The sequence below is a fragment of the Anas acuta genome, chromosome 6 (genome assembly GCF_963932015.1).
Source record: "Anas acuta chromosome 6, bAnaAcu1.1, whole genome shotgun sequence".
In the NCBI taxonomy this organism is placed as follows: Eukaryota; Metazoa; Chordata; class Aves; order Anseriformes; family Anatidae; genus Anas; species Anas acuta.
Window position 1 is genome coordinate 17,593,402 of NC_088984.1, and position 22,393 is coordinate 17,615,794.

Consider the following 22,393-nt stretch of genomic DNA (forward strand, 5'->3'; position numbering starts at 1 on the left):
CAGTCTGCGATCAGCGATGGACCACAGGGGGCAGGGAGCTCCTGTGCTCCCAGGAAACAATAGTAACCTGAAATAGCCACACTTGTATTGTTGCATGAACGTCAAATACTCCTTTGCAGTAGCATAGACATCCCATTTATTGACTTTATTATGCTACCTTAACTCACTGTTATTGATGTGCTTCATTTAATTATTTTGTAGTATTTTAAACATGCATTGAACACGTGTTCATTTTGCACTTGAGGCCTGATCCAAAGCATATTGTCTATTTGAAAGATCCAGTCTTCAATGACTTTTGGCTCAGGCCCTCTGTTTTTCTGAATGCCATTGCTTTTCTTTTTTTTTTTTTTCTTTTTGTTCATGGGCTGTAAGACTTTTTTCTTTCTCTTATAAATAGCTGCATTTATAATAAAAGCAAGGACTTGCACAAAGATAACCTGCATCTCTCCCACTCTCTGTATTAAATGCAGCTGTTTTGTCACATGTATAGTATTGTAATGGAAATACAATAGCACTAATCTGTACACATGATGTAGATGGCAGAAAGCCATATACAGAAAATATCACAATTTTATGTAGGAATCATCATCCTTGTTTTGTGGAAAGACAAATGTCCACAGAGAAAATTGATGGCTTAGCTAAGTGAATAAAGTGATACTCTGCTAGAATTGCAATGCAAATGTGTGCTTAATGGCTCTCTACTGTATAGTTAGATTTTATTCTGTACCCAGTTACTCCTGACACCTTTATCAGAAAAAGGAGTACAGAATTTATTTGCAGCTGTCATAAGCAAGTTAAAATATGAGCAGGATATATAGTACTATAGATTTTTGAAGTAGGATTAATTTGAAGAGAACTGCAAAGCACACTTGACATCTCAGAACCTAAGGAGTATCCTGCAGATTTTGAAGTCTTTGTCAAAGAAAAAGCCTCCCACAGTTGCTTCAGAGGCTTTAAAGACTTAATTTTTGTTTTAAATTGCCTTTTTGAAGTATTGTCCTCCCACACTGCCTCTTCACCTTTATGTATGTTAGAATACACAATTTAGAATGAAAAGTATGCTTTTAAAGTAGCTGTGGGGAAAGGAAAAACAACAGACACAAAAGTTCCCAGAGCCTTTGGTGCTGGTGATCTTGCAGAGATCAGTTGACCAGGTGCTTTGTCCGTTTTTCGCGCTAAGGTGCTCTGGTAAAGAAAAAGAAACAGAATACAGACAGTTTGCATTTCAGAAACGTGTCAGCCCTGGAACTGTGCATAGTGTCTAATCCCATGTAGGGAAATACTGGTATAAGCTAGTGGAACAGGACTGGCACATTCTTAGTGTTAAAAACTCTGCTCAGGAGTATCAGTTGAATAGGAGGAAAATAGATGGAAAAACATGCTGTGGACAGTGGTTTAAATATGTCACGTTACGTACTATATATGCATATGCACCTCACAGCAAATTTTACTCTAGTAATAGCACTAGCTACTGAACTACAAATGGCTTTAAAGCATGCATTTACTGAATTCATTTAAACGAAGATTATATGGCAAAGTAGAGCACAATTTTAATATGTCATGAAGTTGATAATTTGGATTTGTATCAGACACATCTTTTATTATTAAAGAAAAGATACTGTTTTGTCTTTTCAGATGCAATTGTGTGGAACCAGAACACCCTAGCAATAAAACCTTGCAGTACTGGCAGGACTACAATATATCTGCATCTGATGTGCCATGGGGGAACCTCACTGTGTCAGTAAGTGAAATACTGGAATTTAGTAAATAAAGGTATAAGCATAAATAAGCATTTTTTCTATTCTTAAGCAACATATGTATAGGAAAAGTACTATGTTTTTTTCTGATCCTACTTGTTCAAATAAAGCATATAATATGCTTAACTGAACAAAAGTTAACATAGACTTCGTAGAATTCTCTCTTTTTGTAAACATTTTGGTAGATCATTATGCAGTCTTTGATAGTACACATTAAAGCAAGTATGTGCATTTTGTGCCCTGCTTTGGAAACTCCTTGACACACTAGCACAAGAGTTTGACTGAGATTAAGTCTAAACATGTCAAATGATAACGGATTTGTCCTAAATTCTGCCAGATGGCAAAACCAAAGTTCCCTTGTGTAGAAAGACTCTAGAAGCATTTATTTCCCCTAAAACATTCTTCCAGCTGTTCAGGCTATAAAGGAAAGGAAAGGGAAAAATTCTATATAGCTCCTGTTCAGTGGCCAAATTTCTCTTATCTAGGTCTTCAGTCTTATGGATTTCTTAGTTATGCAAATTATTTTACTGGGAGGAAGGACAGGAAAAATATATAGTTTGGGTTAGGTCACATGGATAAGTTGTTTCTAAATGGTACACTTTCCTACATTTAAAGGATTTACTATTTTAGATTTTACTTCTTTGAAGCAACTTTTGCAACCTGATTAAAGTGGCATATTGTGATCTAGCCAACAGTTTTTCTCGCAAAAATATAATTTCATTACAAAGCAAAAGAGAATTGAGTGATAAAGGCATAAAGCTAAAGGTTCAAAAAATAAACCAGAATTAACCCCATCATAAGCACAACCAAATGAAGTGCTTAAAGCCCAATCTGTCTTGACCATCTCCCACAGATTTTTTCCTTCAAAAGCAGGAATGCAGAACTGGTGTCTTTCTATCATGAGTAAGCAAGAGCATTCTTCCATGGCTGTTAATGTCTTGATAGCAAGGACTGCTCCTCAACTCTGTTGGTGTAGCAACAGCAGAGAGAAAGTTGAGAACTGCTGGCCTGAGGGATTCCAGCAATCCAGAATGAATATTCTCAAAACTGCAGCACACTCAAAGAGCATCTGTGCAGGGGCAGACTCCTCCTCTCACTTTCTCAGATCTCTGACAGTGTTTTTCAGAGTACATTTGCAGCTGAGGAGATTTAAAATAACAGATTTTGTTTTAACTATAAATGTAAAAGACCAGCTGCATTATATAAAACCCTTCAAAACTTCTAAAAACCTTATTACCAAAATTTGAGTTTACATGCATAGCAATATAACTGGCCAACTTTTCCTGTGAATCCCTATAATGGTCAAAGAAATATCCAAGTTTTTTCATACTTCATGCGTTTATTTCTTGCAAGCATCATCAGGATACTTCAATTCTCCTATCCTATAGAAATGCAATAAAAGGTTATACCTAGTTGTCTATAAATATTTGGTCAGCCTTACCCCACTGTCTTTTCTGCTGCTCAGTTCTTTTTGTTGTTTCTTTTGTCTGATGTATGAGTTCTAAATTTTTGGAGATTTAGGTTGGTCAGGAAAGACAAACACTTCTTAAAAGCCCACAGTAAGACCCACTAAGAACATTATTTTTATTTATTTATTGTTTTTTTTGCTGTCTAGGACAAACTAAACATGATCTGAGTTTTTATTCTGATGGTGACGAAGTCCTTTCGGTAGGTGTGTAGGTGCCTCTTCTTACACAAGGAATGTGTGTTATGCCAATGTCAACGTCTAGCTCAGGCCAGGATATGTCTTCTATTTGATGTTCCAAAATCTTGAGAATTTCCTGCTAAGTATTTCCTGAAATATTTTTTCCCAGCTAACGTCAATTTCATCAGTCAAAAGTACATCACATTTATCCTAGATATTATAAGAGGGAAAAAAAAAGAAAAAGAAAAAAGTTTTCCACTCCTTTGTCTCATGGCCTTTGAATAGAAATGTTTTGTTTTGTTTTGTGTTGTTTTTCAAGCTAGCCTTTGTTCAAAGACAAAGTTTCTCATAACATGGCAAGCCGCAGTATTGTGATGTGCATTTGATGAGCCAATGACCCAGTTCATTTGAAACAAAGAGATCCTGATTTGTCAGGATATGGCTGTATGGAATCTCTGATTCTGGATGCTGTGTTTTTTTTTGTCTTAATATGCATGGAGGGTTTGGGGAAGGAGAAGGAAAGGATTGCAAGTCCAGAGCTTGCAGCTCCTATTTTTATAGCTACACTCTATTTCACTGCTTGTTAAGAAGTCTTGTTAAGACAAAGAAGTATGATTTTTAACAGCTAAGGATGCTACTGCAGAATTATCAGACACGTTTTCTACTGCACAGTTGATCTTAAATTATATTGGAAAAAATAATGCAGATTTTGGGTTCTGATACGTTTTACCTGATCACATTTTAAAGCAAAAGATAATTTGTGGAATGTGCCGCCCCCGTGTGGTATTAAATGTATTGGTCTCCTTTTAGATTAATACCATACATTCCAAGTTGCTTTTTCCTTGCTTGACCTGTGAAGTTAAAACAAAAGTCAATTCTTGAGAATGAAGCAGGAATTCAGGAGCAGCCTTTCTCTTGGTTGTTTTCAATCTTTCCTTTATTGGAAGGAATTAGGAAGAGCAAACCTGTATTTGAAACAGAAAATAAATGAGTGTGTTCAGTTTGAAATAAATCTGCTTTTAAATTAATGACTTTCTTTATGGTATATTTTAGTCATATACTTTGTCATGTAATAGTTGTTAAAAAGGTGATTCTTTTGAGCGTTCGAGACTTTTCCACATAGACCATATAGAAATACTTGCAGTCTTACTTTTTCAATGAATAAATACCTAAAAATGACTTTACTATTTCTGTTAATACCATCTAGATTGCTTGTAATTTAGGAAAGTAATTGGAAAGAAAGTATCAGCATAAGCATACTTTTCAGAACAATACTATTTTGTTCTCCCTGATAGGAATGTAAAAAGTTTCATGGAGAGTTTGTTGGACGAGCCTGTGGTCATCATGGCCCTTACGTTCCAGATGTCCTCTTCTGGTCTGTCATCTTATTCTTTTCTACAGTAACTCTGTCATCCACACTGAAGCAGTTCAAAACTAGCCGATACTTCCCAACAAAGGTGTGTGCCATTTGTTTAATTCAAAAGTTGTCATTAGTAATGTGTAAGCATGAATGCCATCTGCACTGCAAATTCAATTTGCTGCTGGTAAAATGGACACTGTGTCTGTTCTCTGTTAAAAAATTGTACCAGAATAAATATGATTTTAGCTGTAAGCAAAAAATGTCTTGAAACTCTGAAAAGAAATGAGTCCTAATAGATCCTAAATGACATGAGTGCTTTTGTTAAAGTTGTCGTTTCTCTTGATAATCATAGGTGCGATCTGTTGTCAGCGATTTTGCTGTCTTTCTCACTATTTTGTCCATGGTTTTAATTGACTATGCCATTGGGATTCCATCACCAAAACTTCAGGTTCCAAATGCTTTTAAGGTAATTTGTTGATTAGTTGCACTGCCTTACTATTTTGATAAAATAGTGCACTATAGCAGTTTTATTATATATTCGTAGTCAGGGAGTAGTGATACTATGAAGAATTTGTTGTGCTCACCATATGCTATAAAACTGTTCTGATCAGTGGCCTGTGTAGTTGGGTGGGTCTCTTTCCAAATATAACCAAGTCTGCAGTACCCTAGATATATAGCTTCTCCTTTTGATATTATAGGAAGTTTAGCATTTTTTTCTGTCATCCTGTATAGAGAGATAATTTATTAATTTTAAAGGAAATTGTATCCTAGAAATGTTTTTGTGTGTGTTCTTGTGTAGATAATCCTTGGATATCCTTAGTCATGCATGACTTTCTTTTTGTAGCCCACCAGAGATGATCGTGGATGGTTTATTACTCCTTTGGGGCCTAATCCTTGGTGGACAGTCATTGCAGCTGTAATTCCAGCCCTGCTTTGTACTATCCTTATCTTTATGGACCAGCAGATCACAGCTGTCATTATAAATCGAAAAGAACACAAACTAAAGGTATTCAGTCAAATAGTTCATTTTATTGTCATTTCCTGCCTCAGGTTATGTAATTTTATCTACTTATGTATTTTTATCTACTCGAGGATGCTAATTTATTTTATGCTATGTAGCACTGTTATTAAGCATTGTTATGCATTTTTCCATCAGTCTATGAAGTACGAGTCTTTACTAGTGTGATTTGGTACAGAGATTCTGAATCAATAAAATGCTATCCTCTATACTTTATTTGGAATATGATACCAATTCACCTTAAAAAAAAAAAAAAAAGTTAATCATTTCCTTCGTCACTGTTATATTACCCCTTTAAAAGACAGTGTTTGCCTACTGGACTGGACTTTGAAAAATCAGGGGTTATTTTGCATTACAAGATTTTTTTTCCTTTCTTCATCTTTCTCTGCACTTCTACCCATCTATTTTTTCATATGTCCTCCCTCTTAAAGAATGGAGGAGAATAAGACTGAACTTTAGAGGCACAATGGGTTCTTAAAACAACATAGGACAACTTCCTGCTCTGTTCTCTAACACTTTAGTTGCCTACAGATGGAGAGAGAAAAAGGGACATCACCCCTCTGAAAAACTGTTGGGCAAAATCTAGCAGCAGGTTTCTGTACATGTATATGCAGCGAGCTTAGGCTTTTTTTTTGACATACTTTTAATAAGCAGCAATCCAAACCCAAGTTGCTTTAGCAAATGCATTTGCAACCTTCACTCTGCACTGCCTCTTCTTGGATGATTGTGACATTTGATATGTTCTTTTTTTGCCCTCTTTGTCAGCCTGGCTCTTCATGTCAATCCATAGCATTGCATGTGGTTAACTTGACAGATGCAGGAATTTGCTGCCAAGCTTTGGAATGTGTTTTTTCAGCACTGGCATCTGGGAGTCAGATGGTCCTCCTGGCTGCCCCCTTGTCTTGCTGCGTTTTAGTTTTGCTGGGGTCTGGTGTAGCATCACCTGTTGCTATGCTTCCTTTTCTTCCCATATGTCAGGTTCCTCAGATCATGTATGAATGTGAGGAAATGCTCTCGGATTCTGTATGCATTAGCAGATACATTCCTCATAAATGTGTCAGAAGGTAAAAAAAGGTGTCTCTGTTAGGATTTAGAATTAAACTCTTTCTTTGAGTGCATTGTGCATGTAACTAATATCTTTGTTTGACACGTCTCTGAGCTTGTCAAGATGTGTCTTGGAGATAAGACTCACGAGTGCTTTTGGGGAGTGAGGGAAGGCCGCTAGAGTTGGTTCTTTTCATTTTCTGTATTTTATATGAATTCCCCTTTTCAAATAAAGTAAGTAAATAAGATGGCATTTTCATTTTGATGTGGCTTGCATTTTCATAAACCCAGACACTTCCCATTTTAGAAATTAAAGTTGTCTTCAGAAAGATATGACTTGTTTGCTTCCAGCTCGTTCTTCCCCTCTTTTTTTATACTTCCCATAGCAAATTCTAAATAGTGCACATTTCAGCTTTTGGCAGTCTCTGTAGCAAACCTTTCCAAGTTTAGTTTAGTTACTTTTTTTATGTCAAAAGGCATTTGCATGGGTTTACAGGCAAAATTATGGTTCAACATATTCATTGTTTGCATGAACATCACTGCTTCATCAGACCATGACATTGGATTTGTTGCCATATTGAGGAGGTAACTCACTACCTGACTTTTTTAAGGAAAAATAGCTTGATTTGTTGCTTGCAGCTACGTAGTATTCCTGGATACTTACTAAAATAGAAAAAGAAATATTCCTTCTGTCTATGCTAGCAAACATTTATATCAGTAAGCTTGATGAAGATCACTGGTCGTTTTCAAATATGTAGGCTTTTAAATGTGCCTGAGGTCTGACCAAAATGTTGTGTCCACAACTACAAAAGCAAAGTATAATGCTGGTAAATTGACAAAGCATTTAACTGCTACAGAGATAGTCCAAAACCAAGGGTTTTATACTGGCTTCCCATATGAATGCTTATTATATTACTTCTCAATATTGAATAGGGAAACCAGCACTTGGTGATGATTATGATTATTTTGTAGTTTAATGTATAGTTTAATTATAGCTTAATTTCTCTTAATATCTACCTGCCTGTTCTTAGATTAGATGGAAGTACATTAGGGAACACTTATTACTATGGTGTTTACCATTTATAAAGTCTTTACAAGTATTGATGTAGTTTTCTGGCCATTTAGAGCATAAACGGATTTTGTAAATGTTAACTGGAGAAGTTTTGTATAGGAAAGAATCAAAATTCATGTTTTACCTCCTCTGTAGGGGTGGATATCTATTAAGATAAGTGCTATGGAAAGTTGGCAGTGCAGTTGGCTGTTCTGTACACTAGCATTTGTTGTCATTGAGAGAAGAGATTTACTTAAAACAGAAAAATGTCAGTATTTTCCATTGTCTTACTATTATTGCATTTACAAGCATAAAAACTATTTGTTGCCCATTATTGTGGCACCAAATTATTTTGGATTTATGATATATACACTTACAACAGAAGTGAGTCTAATAAAATTAATCATACCAAATGAACGGTAGGAATTCCCCTTAGATAACCGGTTTGCCACCACTACTGACCCAACCTGGATACCACATAAAAGACAATGTAGCAATTTTCTGCTACAAATCACATAATTTGTAATTGTCTCTAACTGTTCATTAGAAATGCCTGCCAATCTTCTTATTTCAGATGTCATTTTGTAACTTCTTGCTGTCATTGCATTTTTTTTGCAGAAAGGATGTGGATACCATCTTGACTTGCTCATGGTGGCCGTCATGCTTGGAGTGTGCTCTATTATGGGACTGCCATGGTTTGTTGCAGCCACTGTCCTCTCTATTTCCCATGTGAATAGCTTAAAACTGGAATCAGAGTGTTCTGCTCCAGGGGAACAGCCAAAATTTCTTGGAATCCGGGAGCAAAGAGTCACAGGGCTCATGATTTTTATCCTGATGGGCTCATCTGTCTTTTTGACAAGTATTCTGAAGGTAATTTGGGGGAAATATGGAAAAGCTAAATAATAGTGCAGTACACGGAACGTTTCACTGCTGTTACTATATTATTTAAGGACTACCCTTTCCAGGCACATTACTAACTATAATAATTTTGCACAATGATAATCTAGAGTGAAATTTTAATTTCATCTAATAAAATCACTAGGAAAACCTAACATTTTAAAGTCAGAAACCTTGTAATGTAATCCAGTCTTGCTGAAGTCAGAGTGAATTCTGCCATTCACCTATGGTGTATCATTGTCAGGAACCAGTCTTGCTCAGTTATACAAATAAGTAAATGTATTTAGATAATTTAAGAACATTTTCTGAATTCTGGATTATTAAAAATACCTTCACAGTTGCGGGAGACTTTTTGTGGTTAATTCTTGGCAATGAACACAAAAATTCTCTCATGCTGCCAGCACGCTCTGCACTGCTCACCAGTGTCCTGAAACTGGGTGTCTAGTCATATGCTTATGTAATACCATCTATATGCGTAATACTGTTTATAAGAATTGTCAGGCCTCAGTGAAATCAGTGAGTCCATTCACTGCCTTCAGTAAGATCAGAATTTAGACTTGCATGTTGTCACAGTGAAGGCAATAAGCCCTTAGAACTTGAAAATCCCAGTAGTGTTTTATTACGTACATCATAAAAACTTATCTTTGTTGAAACCAAACTGAACATGTTATATGCATTTAGTATTTAAAACAAATACTTTTCTATGGAAATATCCTGTAACCTACACACTTTATACTTAGAGCTTGAATATTTACTGTGTTCTCTTACAGTGTCATTCCATGAAAGTCATTCACCTTTTATAAATGCTTATAGCACAGAACATTTCCTTCAGCAACATGAAACAGTTTGTGTGTATCTTGAATAGCTGTTTGAGGATTATAGTTTTACTATTCAGATACTTTCTCCTGAGCAGTCTTTTAAGTAAAAAAAAAAATTAAGTATGAACCAAACACATTTTTCTTGTAGTTCTGTTAATTTTAATATTGAATAATGTACATTGTCCTCAGAACTGGCCACGAGAGAAAAATAAAACTGTAGAGACAGATTCTTCTTTTGCTTTGTGATCTGAGTAGCATTATTAATTTGTAATTGAGTGAATCTGAGTTTACAACTTGTCTGATTAATGCAGGCATATGGCACTTTGAATTTCAACTGTTTAGCATTTAATATTGTTAAATGGTATTTAATATACTCTTCCCTTTCTCTGCTTATTTGTGCAGTTTATTCCTATGCCAGTACTTTATGGAGTATTTCTTTACATGGGTGCTTCATCTCTAAAGGGAATTCAGGTAAAATGGATATAAGTAGAGTATGTTACTGATGATGCTTTCGTTTAAATGTGTAGCTAATTTTATTATATTATTTTATTCTCTTTTGAATATAATCTTAAAGGGACGTTGCCAGCCTTAAATTCTTGAAAGTGACTCACTTAAAAAGGAAAATGAATTCCCTCTAAATATAGAGTATTTCCTTTAGGTAATGTGCTCCATTTTTTCTTTTTTAAGGTGCTTATTTTTCTCTTCTCCCTTGGTATGTCAAGGGAATTTTGGTTGTGCCTAAAATCTGAGTAAGAACTATCAAGATCTCTTCCATCTCTCCTGCCTACTCATTCACTTGCTTGCCTACTTCCTTTTTAGCTTCCAACTTAGTGCTTTGTAGTGGTGCACTTGATCTTGAACTTGTCTATATGAGGCTTTTGGCTAACTGCCATAAAACTGATACAGGTGAGATTCTGAAGATATTTCCTGTGCACATAAATGCCTCAGGTAGGGAGGTGGAACCACTGCAAGACCTGTGCTACTTAATTTCTGGTCTCAGGTATGTAGGGCAGGCATAGAGAAAGGGCAGCATACCTGTGGTGGCCTTGAGTATGAGCCTCTGGCATGAGCCAGGTGCTTCTGTAGTCAGGTAATGATATTGTATGAACCATTTCTGCTGGCCTACAGCAGTATTAAATGGCACAGTATTAAATCCTTTAGCCCACCTGACACAAACACACTTGAAATTTCAAGTGTGCCTTTGTTACTGAAAGTTGAGCTGTTGATACACATTCAAAGACCACTGAGAAAGATCACACGACAAAAGCACAAGTTGTATTGTGCAACAGGTTGTTGAATAAAAAGAATATAGAAAATGCCCGATTTTTTTCTTTATTTAAATTTTCAATTGTGAGTTTAAAATTACCTTTTTAACCTATTATTCATAGACAAAACTGACAACATATCTTGCTTTTTGATTGGTATTGTCTATTCAGAGACTATTCTTTTATAACTTTGCCTAGGTCTTATTTGGGTTGAAATTCTAAAAAGTGTAGTTTGGGTTTTACTGAGGTTTATAGATAAACTTAATGTGGTTCAGCTGTATCTCAGAACTATGGGCAAGTACTCTATTGAGAAATATTTTTAAGATATGCTAAAATCTGGCTATCTCTACTTGGAAAAGTGCATTCCCCCTCATTTTCTTACTCCCCCAGGTTGGGACAAGGAATTGAGATTTGAAAAGATGGCTTTTGTGGGAGGATGTGCCTTTTGCTGTTTCTGTGAAAAAGAAATCTGCTCAAATCTGGCCAAATTATAACCCTTTAAAAATGCAGTTTTACATGCACAGTAAAAATTCCTGAAACTTAAAATTCCTAAAGATTGTGTGAATACAGCATGGCTCATTCCCCCAGGGAGAGATGGTGCATCACCATCATCACTGAGCTATGGTAGCTGACATGAAGTTTTGGGTCAGCATGGAGACAAGCAAGTTGGAAAAACAAGAACCTTTCTTATATATTCCTAATGGTATTGTAGCTGACTTTCTGGCTTATCTTTTTTTTTTTTTTTTTCTTTGATTTTGTGAAGAAAGAGTGCAGTATGCAACAGAGAGCAGTTTGGGATAAAGTGTTTAGTGAAAAAAAATGGAGTTGCATCTACAGGAGATTAAGACTGAAAAGATCCCTTAATGATCAACATTTTGTCTGCTTAAGGAGCAGAGCTCAATTCTTGGAAAACAAATTTTGAGTATGTAAGAAAGGCAGCGTAATGGTGCATATACCTAATGGGATCAGCAGGCTTCCATTCTTTTTGATTCACAGTAGATTCATATCTTCTTTGAATTCTGGCTTTCTATAACTTTAAGAGTTCCTGACCTGAAATCCTATCAGTAAGTTTTTAAAGTAACTGTTTTCTTTCTGTGTAATGTATTGCACAGTAATGAGCAGGATTATTCTTGTAGGGTGGCTATACAGAATGTAATTTAGTGGACACTGGTACCTCAGCACGTCTACAATCTAAGGAGACAAATGCATAGTAAAAGTGAAAGGAACCTGAGAAGTATGACTAACCAAGTAATTAAATTTTACCTAAATAATATGATTCTCATTCTTACTCAGATAACTTTGGCTCAACCATAGAGAAGTTGAGTCTTTTACCACTGTTGGACTAGCACAGATTCATGGCTTACAGTTGTAACTGATGTAGTCCCTGTGCACCTGAACTTTTGCAGTTTTTGCCTGATTCTTAGGTATTCGCGGTATCTATAGGTAGTGTATGAATAACTGTGTATTTTGATGCTTATTTTGATGCACACTTTAAAAAAATTCTCTTAAAGCTTTTTGACAGGATAAAGTTATTCTGGATGCCTGCAAAGCATCAGCCAGATTTTATTTATCTGAGGCATGTTCCTCTTAGAAAAGTCCATCTCTTCACTGTAATTCAGCTGAGTTGTCTTGTACTCCTGTGGATTATAAAGGTTTCAAGAGCTGCCATTGTCTTTCCCATGATGGTATGAAATATTTTTATTTCCACTAGAATTCCATTTACTTCTCACTTGTGGGTAATTATTATTGAATTAAAAAAAATAATTGTGGAGGGTAATTACAATATTGCTTCTCTTCAGTGTGTGAGGATAATTCACACTTTATAAGCAAAAGTTCTATGTATAAACTCTAGTTTGAATCTAGTTTGCACTTAGTCTATATCTGTGGATAGCCCTACTGTATATTTCATAGAGAAAATCATTCTGAATTTTTTAAAAATCAATTTGATGTTTTTGTTTAAGGTGTAGTGCTTAGTTGTTTTACTGAAAGAAAATTCACTCACTAAGGAGGATTGTTTATTGCATAGAGAAACTTTACTTATAGTTCTGTGTCTTGCTGGGAAAAAGAAAAAATATTCTCTGCTGCTTAACTAATCTTGCCCTGATTATTTCACTTATTGAAAATAAAATTTATCTACTGAACCTCAGTCGTTGTTAAGTCATGCTCTGTCTGAACAAAGGAAGTACAGGTGTTGACATGTCCAAACTAAAATTCCAGGATAAAAGGATAAAATTACAGCTGTAAATTGTGGTCACTTTTGAAAGTGTTTCTCTACAAGTGTAAATATTAGTTTTACTTGTTTAATTTCCTAATTCTTTGAGTAAATGTCTTTACAGGTCCTAGCTTTGGTATTTGTCCGAAAACTCATGGATTTCTTTTTTACTAAACGGGAGCTCAGTTGGTTAGATGATTTGATGCCTGAGAGCAAGAAAAAGAAACTAGAAGATGCTGAGAAAGAGGTGGGTCATGGTTTAAAATCCATGGATTTTGTTGTGTCTTGGGGTGGGGCTTTGTTGTTGTTTTGAAACACAATATCAATATTTCCTTCAGACAATTAGAGAAAGTTCTATAATTAAAGCATATTCAATGCAAAAAGTAGATTTGCTAACAGTGTCCAAACTGCAATATTTTCATATTTTATATGTCATTTTAAGCTTACAAATCTAATAGGCTAAGATGTGGAATCCCATGCTGCTATAATGTAGATAACATCGTATCAACAGCACTGTTGGGGATTCCTCCTGAGACCCACTCAGCTGATGGTGGAGCAATGAACTTGTCTGTAGGATAGCTCTCGGGTACTTGGGGGTACTTTGATGCTTCGCTGGGACTGGTCTCACCCCTGCTGTAAATACTGAGGAGAGCACTGCTGCATTTAAGTGTCATGACATGTCCCAGCTATTTCTGAGCCATACACAGGTTGCATGCCATCCACCTCTGCCCTCCCTGCTCATAACCCTGTAGCAGTATCAAACTGTTACACCCTGGACCAGAATTTCTCTTCTGCTACTGCAGAAACAATTTACTTTCACTTTCTAATGAAAAAAGGACATTGCTAACTCCTGTTAACCAAATATTTTAGTTACAGCCTGTGGCACAACCACCCAGGGCCATGAATCTTTCAGATCTGGACTCCTTGTCTCCTTTCAAAGAATGTACATGAACAGAGGACAAATCCTTAGGCATTTCCACTTGGAACATTCCTGTATTCTGATAGCGAAATGCTGATAACTACTTTATGAACGTAGTTTCCTAATCAGTTTTGCATCTGATAGTATTTCTCCGTAGCCTGTGCTTCATGAATAACTTACTTGCGTATCTCACAAAACTGTGGTAAAGTAACTTTATATGTAGGGGACTGAGGTTTTTCTCCTGTGTCACTGGTATTTATAGCTACCTGGTCAATGTTACAGGACATTAGTACCATGTCCCTAAGTCATGGGTCCAAATGAATGAAGGACGTCTTGACAGAGAAGCACTAACTGCAGGAGCAGTAAGAAGAATATGTCAGTGCCAGGTTATGAGATGTCAGTTGTGTGTCCTGCTCTACCACAGTTGAATAGTAGTTGCTGCAGTGGGAGGTGAAGGTGCAGACTGTGCCATGTGGTATTGGCAGGCTGTGGGCTTTTCAAGCAGGAGTGCTCTGGGAACAGTCAGGGAGACAAACCTCTAAGGTTCCCATGAAGACCTCTGCAAAGACCTGTGACCAGTGAGGCATAAGATTTTGGTGGTACAAGGGTACCGCAAGAACGAGACAATGTGAATGGGTAAATCTGCAATTTATCCTCAGGGGTGCCATGAGGTATCTGAGACCAGTGAAATGATATGGGTAAGGATTCCCCCTGGTATGTCTATATGCAGAAATAGGACATGAGCTAATAAGTTGAACATATAACCATGAAAACTAGTTTTCTCTCCCTTTTGCGTTCTTTTGTGACCCTTGACAACTCACTGCCTCAGCTGTAGCTTGGAGAACTATAACTTTACTTTTTTTGACATATGCACCATACTAATAGAGTACATTTTTGGAAAAAGTTTCTACCTAGGTGATAAGTATCATGATTATTATTTACTATTTAATATGTGTCTGTAAAACTACTAGGTTGAAGTTCAAATGCATGGTTTGTTTTCTTCCCCCTTGAACTGAAGAAAACCAGAGTGTTGTTTCATCACAGTATTCAGCTGTCATAACAATTCACAGTAACCAAAAGAAACCAAGGTAGCTCAGTTCTTGTGGGTCTGGTTATTGGAAAGAATTATTTATTATCCTTATGTTTTGGTTATATGTCACTTTCCTTCCCGTGCTTGATAGGATTGCATCAGAAAACAAAACTGGGAAAATCTACTGGTGTTACTTTATTTCATTCACTGTCTATTTTGAGAGGCTATTTTTACATATTTTGGCATTTCTAAATATTTAGAGCTATTATTAAAACTGTTCAACTGTCAAAAACTTATGAAGCTGTGAAGCCTGGAAATGACAAAATTAACTAGTAATAAAACTTCTGACATGTAGCCTAAGGAATTAATTGGAGAGTTGCTATCACACGGCTTTTAAAAATAGAAGTATTCTACCCACAAGAATATTCAGAAATATAGTTGACAAGATCTGAAACTTATTTGATTGGATCCTAATTTCATCACTTAAGTTGTTTTTATATTTTTAGGCCATGTTTTTCTGAGGCCTTGTACATTTATAGTGGATATTGTATGTGCCTTCTTCTCATAAGTCTTCCTTTATTAGCCACTTTGTTTTAAATCAATTATGGCTATCTGAGACAGGAATGAACAAAAAGAGACTTTTCCTATTTGGAGAAAAAAAAAAAAAAAAGAATTTTTAAACATAGCTGTAATAGTGAAACATGGAGGACACTACAAAAATTCTGTCTCTTTCAGATTATGCCAGTTTACCAGTGTGTGTGAGGAATGTGGGATGTTCAGTGCTATTCCAGAAAATGGCAAGCCTCTCTTTTTGTGAGAGTCACTGCCACGCTTTCCAGCAAACATGAGGGTAAACTGTTACCAAGCCATCTAATAAAGGTGAAGAAGAATAGGTCTCTGGCATCTGCCATGCTCACACACACAGTGCGACAGTTTAGGGCAGGATTTGATGGTTACATCCGTGTGATGGCACATTTAACTTCCTGGGAGCTGCCTCGCTACCCATGTAGCAATTTACTTTGACAGTTCATGACAAGACCTGGGTAGGTTTATGTGGAAGTCTGTGGAATTACCTGCCCACACGGTTGTCTGTTATTTAGACTGTAAGCCACTGTTATTTGAGAGGTTTTGCTTCAGAGATAATCTCTTGTAAAGGCTGCTGCAGTTTTCCTGGCGTAGTGGTGTTGGGAGCCTTGACAATCCTCTTTTGGCACATGCCTGCAGAGCCCTGGGGTGTTATGGTCTGAAAGACAAGAGACTTGCTTTCCTTTGTTCTTGCAAGCAGGACATGGTCCTTGAGAGATGATGTTTTGTTCTCCCTTCCTCCTAAGATAAAGATTTCCTGAAGTTGTCATTATGGGACAAAAAGACTTTTGGTAGATATATCTAATTCTCTCCACTCCCTGTCCTCATAGAAGCCTTTTCCCTGTTTAAATGAAAACTAATGTTGGTGTCTCGTTTTACTACTTTTCATTGCAATAAAATTTTTGTCAGCTTTAAAACTATGTTGCACAAACTTAAATTTGGCTTCCCTAATTTTGGCATGTTAACATTGCTGTGTATATGTCCAGTTACGCATGATTTTTAAAAATACACCATACAGTTGCTCACTCAGTGTAACTAAGTGAATTGAAGATACAACTTTAAAATTTGAGGCAGTTTAATCACAAATATTTAAATTAAGGGTTGGAAAGTATGTTATTACAAGAACTATTAATAAATATGTAAAGAAAAGGGGGCAAAGGTTTAAAGTACATAAAATTTACTTTTCACAAGATCATATCCTGTTTCACATCTAAATTCCTTCTTCCTAGGAAGAGCAAAGTATGTTAGCAATGGAAGAGGAAGGGACTGTTCAGTTACCACTAGAAGGACATTACAGGTAAAATATACGTTTCCTCTTTTAGGTGAGTTGCAATTAAACAAATAAAATAAACATGCCACCATATTTATACTTAATGGTCCCTGAATGTTAGGAGAATGCATGTCTGATAGTAGAGTACAGCCATGTGAACTGAACCATATACTGCAGCATTTAAAAAGCTTGGTCCCTTTCTAGTATTTCCATGTGATCTCACTGTCCTACATCGTTTTCCCTCAGAAAGGACTTGGGTCAGACCATTCATGACAAACCTCAGCTTCTGACAAGCACAGTGTGAAAGGAAGATGAAAACTTTCACTTGCTTGTGAAAGCAAGTCACTTCCTTCACCCTGATGCTAGCAGAGACCAGCAATGGTCTTGAACACACTCCAAAAAACTAGAATCTTAAACTATCATGTTTTAGAACGTTCTAATTAAGATCCTAGAAATGTGAGATAGTAAGTGAGTTAAGAGCTGTCTCGATGAGGCATAATTCAGGGATGGAACAACTGGAAAAGCATGAAAACCTATGTTATAGGTCATAATAACACACCTGGCCAGTCCATAAGGACTTACTCTCACTTACAGTCTTCAGAAAGTTCTTAATAAGGGCATGACACGTCCCCTGATTGGAATCTCTGCAATAACACGATTTCATAGGAACACTATCTCAGAGTGCCCATCTTTTATATTTTAATATGAAGTTATCTTAACATATCCTAAGGCAAATAGATGTATTTTACTACCTGCGTGTCTGAAAAATCACAGCCTATTTCCTGTTTTTGATTCACCAGATTTCTAATGTTCTATTTTTTTCTTCTTCTGTCTATACCTGTTTGTTCCATTTTATATTAACAATACTTAATTTATCTCGAGCTGTGATCTTTATTAATCTGTAGTGTGTTTACATAGGTAAACTTGCCTGAATAGTCTGTAAATTTCTGTACTGAAAGGGTTACAGGCCTACAGTGAAAAAGAACAAAGACATTGGTTGATAAAGTGGTCGTCCCCTCCTTCCCAAATGTGAAAACAAGTTTAGTGAGGTCTTATGGACATTCAAACTATATATAAGCCAGGAAGTCAGGAATAATGTCACACTCATAAAACATTTAAGGCTTTGTTACTCTTGAGTGTATAAATACGTGTTTAGAGCAGTCCAGGTAAAGCTAAGGGTGTAATGGCTACACAGTGCTGCTCAAAGCTACTGATTGCCTTGTTTAATCAGGGAATTTTTATTTTTTTTTTTAGATTGCTTATATCTTTGACTTTCTCAAGGTTTTTGATTACTTTCAAATTGTTTTCAAAGCAGCTGGAATTTCAGAACATAAGTACCTTAATAACTGGAGCTCATAGGATTCTTGTTTAATCCAGCTGTGCCAGTGGCACACTGTGACATCTTGGGCAAATATTTAATTTCACAGAAGAAAAGAGGGAGAGGGATTGGCACCCCATGCCTGTCAGTGTTCAAGAGCCAACTGAATGTTACGCTTCATAATATGCTTCAACTTTAGATTAGCCCTGAAGTCATCAGGCAGTTAGACTTGATCTTCGTAGGTCCATTCCAACCGAACTACTCTAAATTCGGATTTTTTCTTTGTCTATTAGTTGTAAGTGACACAATATATCTTATTGATGTTACTGTGATTAATAGCTGTTGGAGGAGGAAAATACTGAAAAAAAAATTGCTAAGATATATTAAAAGACTATTTCAGTAATTGTTAAGGATTCCTGAAGTTTAACATGATTTCTCAAATTATATTGTGCATTATTTTCATCGCTATCAGTTTTCAAGGGCTTATGTAGAGTTAATAAGTAACAAAGACTAATTGCATATTGCTTTATTGTGTATTTACTTTTATTCTTCTCTAGAGATGACCCATCTGTGATAAACATTTCTGATGAAATGGCAAAAACTGCTGTGTGGAAGACATTGTTGATATCCTCAGAGAATGCAAAAGAAAAGGAGTCAAGCTTTCCTTCTAAAAGGTTTTAAATTTTTTTTTTCTCTACTACATTATGCTTTATATATTGGATTCAAGCCAATATTGGAACATTTTGCTAGGGATTAGAAAGATTTCTAGTATCTTGCAATTTTGATTTTTGAGGTTTCCTTTTACTTCAATTATTTATAGTCAAAATATTCTAAGCTGAAAACACAAATTCACTGTGTATATTTGTAAAGAAAATCACAAATACTTGCATGCTACTTAGTTACACTACAGTGGAAAATGAAGTTGAGCATGCTTGATGCTTGTGTAATGAACCACCAGCCTACACCTGGATATTGCACAACAGCTGTTGTGTTTGTTCTGCCTGCTTTTAGTTTCTTCTCTTGAAAAATAAGTGGTCATTACTGCCCTGGAAATATCTTTATGAAGAGCCCAGTTCTCTGAATGCAATCTACCAATATTTGGAGTGAAAATAATTTAAAGATTGCATCGCTTCAGGTCATTTTGTATGCCTATTTCAGCTGGACTCAAACCAGATATATACCTTTAAAGTTTAATCCAGACAAACGTAAAATGAACCAGTGATGTTTTGTCTGTACTAGAGAATTGTGATGGGGATAAGGAAATAGAAAATACAAGCACAGTGCTGTTGTAAAAAAGATTTTCCCGCGTTTCCATAAATTTTAAATGTAACGATACTTTCTACTTAATTGTTTCATATCACATTTTTGTCATAAGCTCCCCTTCCTAATCACTATAGAAGCTGATTCCCCAAAGGTAAGACCCAGTCCCCCAAACTCTTCCTTTATTGTATTTTCCAATTCAAAGTGGTGTTGCCTATACAATTTGTGTTATTTTTGGGGAGACAGAATAAAAAGAAATTTCAGATAGGAATACAAACATGTTGACTTCAAAGCCTTTAATATTAAAATTTCATTTTTATTATATTAAAAGTAGAAAATGTATATGTATCATATTTAAGTGCTAAAAATAATTTATTAGCATATTCTTGTTAGTGATTTGGTGACACTTTAAAATTCAAAATTCTGTCCATTTGTAATTCTCATGTTCAAAATAAGTTCCATGTTTGAAATATCTAGTTATAGTTTTATGGTGAAGGGATGCATTGAAGGAAAAAAGATACTTTTTTTTTTTTATTTTTAATTTTGTCACCCCAAAATGGCATGCTGCCTTTCAATGTTGTTCCTTTCTCTAAACAGCATAAACAAGATGAACAGTTCATGACCAGAACATCTTCATTTTAAACACCCAAGAAGCAGACCAATCATTTTACTGCTATTATAATGACAGTCAAAATAGCATTGTAGTTCTGATTTATCTTCCACCCTCCACATGGGATGAAAAGGATCCCATAACAGTGAAATCAGTCTGGTGCATGGGCAAAGGATGTACAGTATGATTTTCTTACCATATGTGCCTCTGCTGTGAAAGTTGGGAGACAGAGAAGAAAGTGATATGGTACATTCACAGCCAGTGGGTATGCGGTAGTCTTATTTTTTTCTGGTAGATATTGCTTTCTTTGATAGTATGAATGATTATGTGGACATGTATTTTGTTTTAACCTGAAATTTTCAAAGATCCTTTGATCAATGAGCATCTGCAAAGACTGTGGCTCAGACAATATATGGGTAAAAGATGATTTGGCCTTTATGCTGCAGCAAAATAGCAGATACACCTTTGCTCACATCAGCAAGGACTCAGGTGAAAAAGAACTAAGGGATCAGGGTTTTAGGTTAATACTAAACTACAAAGATCTCAGAGATCTTAGGTGAGAAGGGGTTATACAAACAACTTCTCAGTATGATGTGAGTATCTGTCATAAGCCCCACCCCTGGCTCTTTGAAGTAGGGGGGAGAGACAAAGTGGTATGTGGTAATTTTTACATCACAGATTCATAACAGTATTAAGTCTCTGAAGGGTGGACTTGCATGAGATTTACTTACTTAGCTGTTACCTAACAATACAGGCACATGAAATCTCCCTTAATACCTCAGTTTTTCAATATCAAAGTGTCTTAGGGAGCTAAAAGTCTGCTTTTGGGTATGGCCTTGTCTTGATAGAATTGATCACCAAGGCTGAAACATACCCTTCTTTGGTAATATGTAATTAAATAGTCCTGTCTTTGTCTATAATATTAGGCCCTTCAGATAGTTTCAAAACACACGGAGAAAATCTGGTCATATATAAACAATGGTCCTAGCTGCCCTTTTAAAATATTGGAGGAAAAGCTATTATGTTGTAGCTGGCACGAATTCTCTTTTCTGCCTGAAGCTACCAAGCAAGTCTCATATCCCAAACCTTCTTTTTCATGCTTGTTAGAGTACTTAGTGGGCAGGGAGGAAGAGTGCTTAAATACCTTTGCAGCTCCACCAGGTATGAATTTTAGTAGTAAAAAATTGGACTTGTCCTTTTCTTTTTATTTTCCAAATTACTCTAGGCATTAATTAAAGCTCCCATCTGCAGGAGATGCAAAGCTTAAATAGAAGGAGACTTTCCTGGTATCAGTACACATAAAACCTTGCAATAATACAGACTTTAAGACACACTACGCATGCTTAGTGTTTGCTTTACTAAGCAAAGGTACTTTCTGCTGGCTGTACTGCTGCAATTTAAATTCACCCCCTAGGAATTTGTTTGCATACCCTTTGTGTGCAGGAAGTGTAGCACACCCAATCCTATCACTGTTCTACAGAAGGTGACAGATTTGGCAGTTGAAGTGGCAGAAGTTGGTATTCTTTAGCTATTTCCATTAACACCTCTGGAAGCTGCCATAGGCATAGAAGCAAGCTTTGGCTGAACTGAATTGTATCCTTAAAGCAATTTTTATGTGAAGAAAAATGTCGGATGATTGTAAAATTGTTCATGAATCACCTTAAGAATTTGAGAATTGATCATGCTTTCTTTTAGCCTTGTGTAACTCAGCCTATTTCTTATTCATTCTAGTTAAAGAATTATTCCCATGAAACCTGGTAGGTTATGTGCTTGGTACAGGTTTGTTCTCAGAAACATGTTTAGATACCCTGCCACTCTTTGTTGAAGGCTTGATTTGCCTGTGTTGTGGAAGCCTCTTTGCATTTTTGTAGTGTGATTAAGACTCATTGCAACAACAGGACTTTAAAAAAAAATTATTTATTTACATTGTTGTAAATTAGGACCCTCTTCACAAAAATATATAAATAAATCTGCTTTGCACATGTATTGTTTTCTGTAGGCAAATCAACATTGTTTTAATTGGAAAAAAAGCAGAATCTAAATTTGAACTCTGCTTCAGAGTTCCTGGTAATATGGCTTTTATGGGATCTAACTTTCAGGCTTATTTAAAAAACAAACAAAACAACAACAACAAAGGAAACCCACCAAATGCGTTATTCCTTATATGTATACGTGAGCAAGTATACACTAAGCTGAGCTCCAAGGGGGGAGTATTGTCACCCCCCCTGCCCCTCTGCTACTGCCATTGCCTGCTCTCTCCAGTGAAAGGTGAAAGCCAAATATTACAGTTATAAATTGGCTTGCCCTTCTTTAGTCCTAAAACATTCCTTCAAA

The 22,393-nt window shown here is 36.1% G+C and overlaps 1 protein-coding gene across 8 annotated transcripts in view; it reads left to right on the forward strand.

Annotated features, from left to right (window-relative positions):
- Positions 1-22,393, forward strand: part of SLC4A10 (solute carrier family 4 member 10) — a 155,903-nt gene that overhangs the window by 130,813 nt on the left and 2,697 nt on the right. For 5 of the 8 annotated variants that reach the window (XM_068687692.1, XM_068687695.1, XM_068687694.1 and 2 more), the window contains 10 exons: positions 1,636-1,741; positions 4,698-4,859; positions 5,115-5,228; positions 5,607-5,768; positions 8,494-8,745; positions 9,993-10,061; positions 12,367-12,540; positions 13,192-13,314; positions 16,831-16,898; positions 18,747-18,863. In XM_068687692.1, the coding sequence (XP_068543793.1) occupies positions 1,636-1,741; positions 4,698-4,859; positions 5,115-5,228; positions 5,607-5,768; positions 8,494-8,745; positions 9,993-10,061; positions 12,367-12,540; positions 13,192-13,314; positions 16,831-16,898; positions 18,747-18,863 (1,347 nt within the window). Of the gene's footprint in view, positions 1-1,635; positions 1,742-4,697; positions 4,860-5,114; positions 5,229-5,606; positions 5,769-8,493; positions 8,746-9,992; positions 10,062-12,366; positions 12,541-13,191; positions 13,315-16,830; positions 16,899-18,746; positions 18,864-19,564; positions 19,604-21,790; positions 21,817-22,393 lie in introns of all 8 variants that reach the window. The other 3 variants (XR_011098126.1, XM_068687696.1, XM_068687693.1) reach the window with 3 other exon arrangements.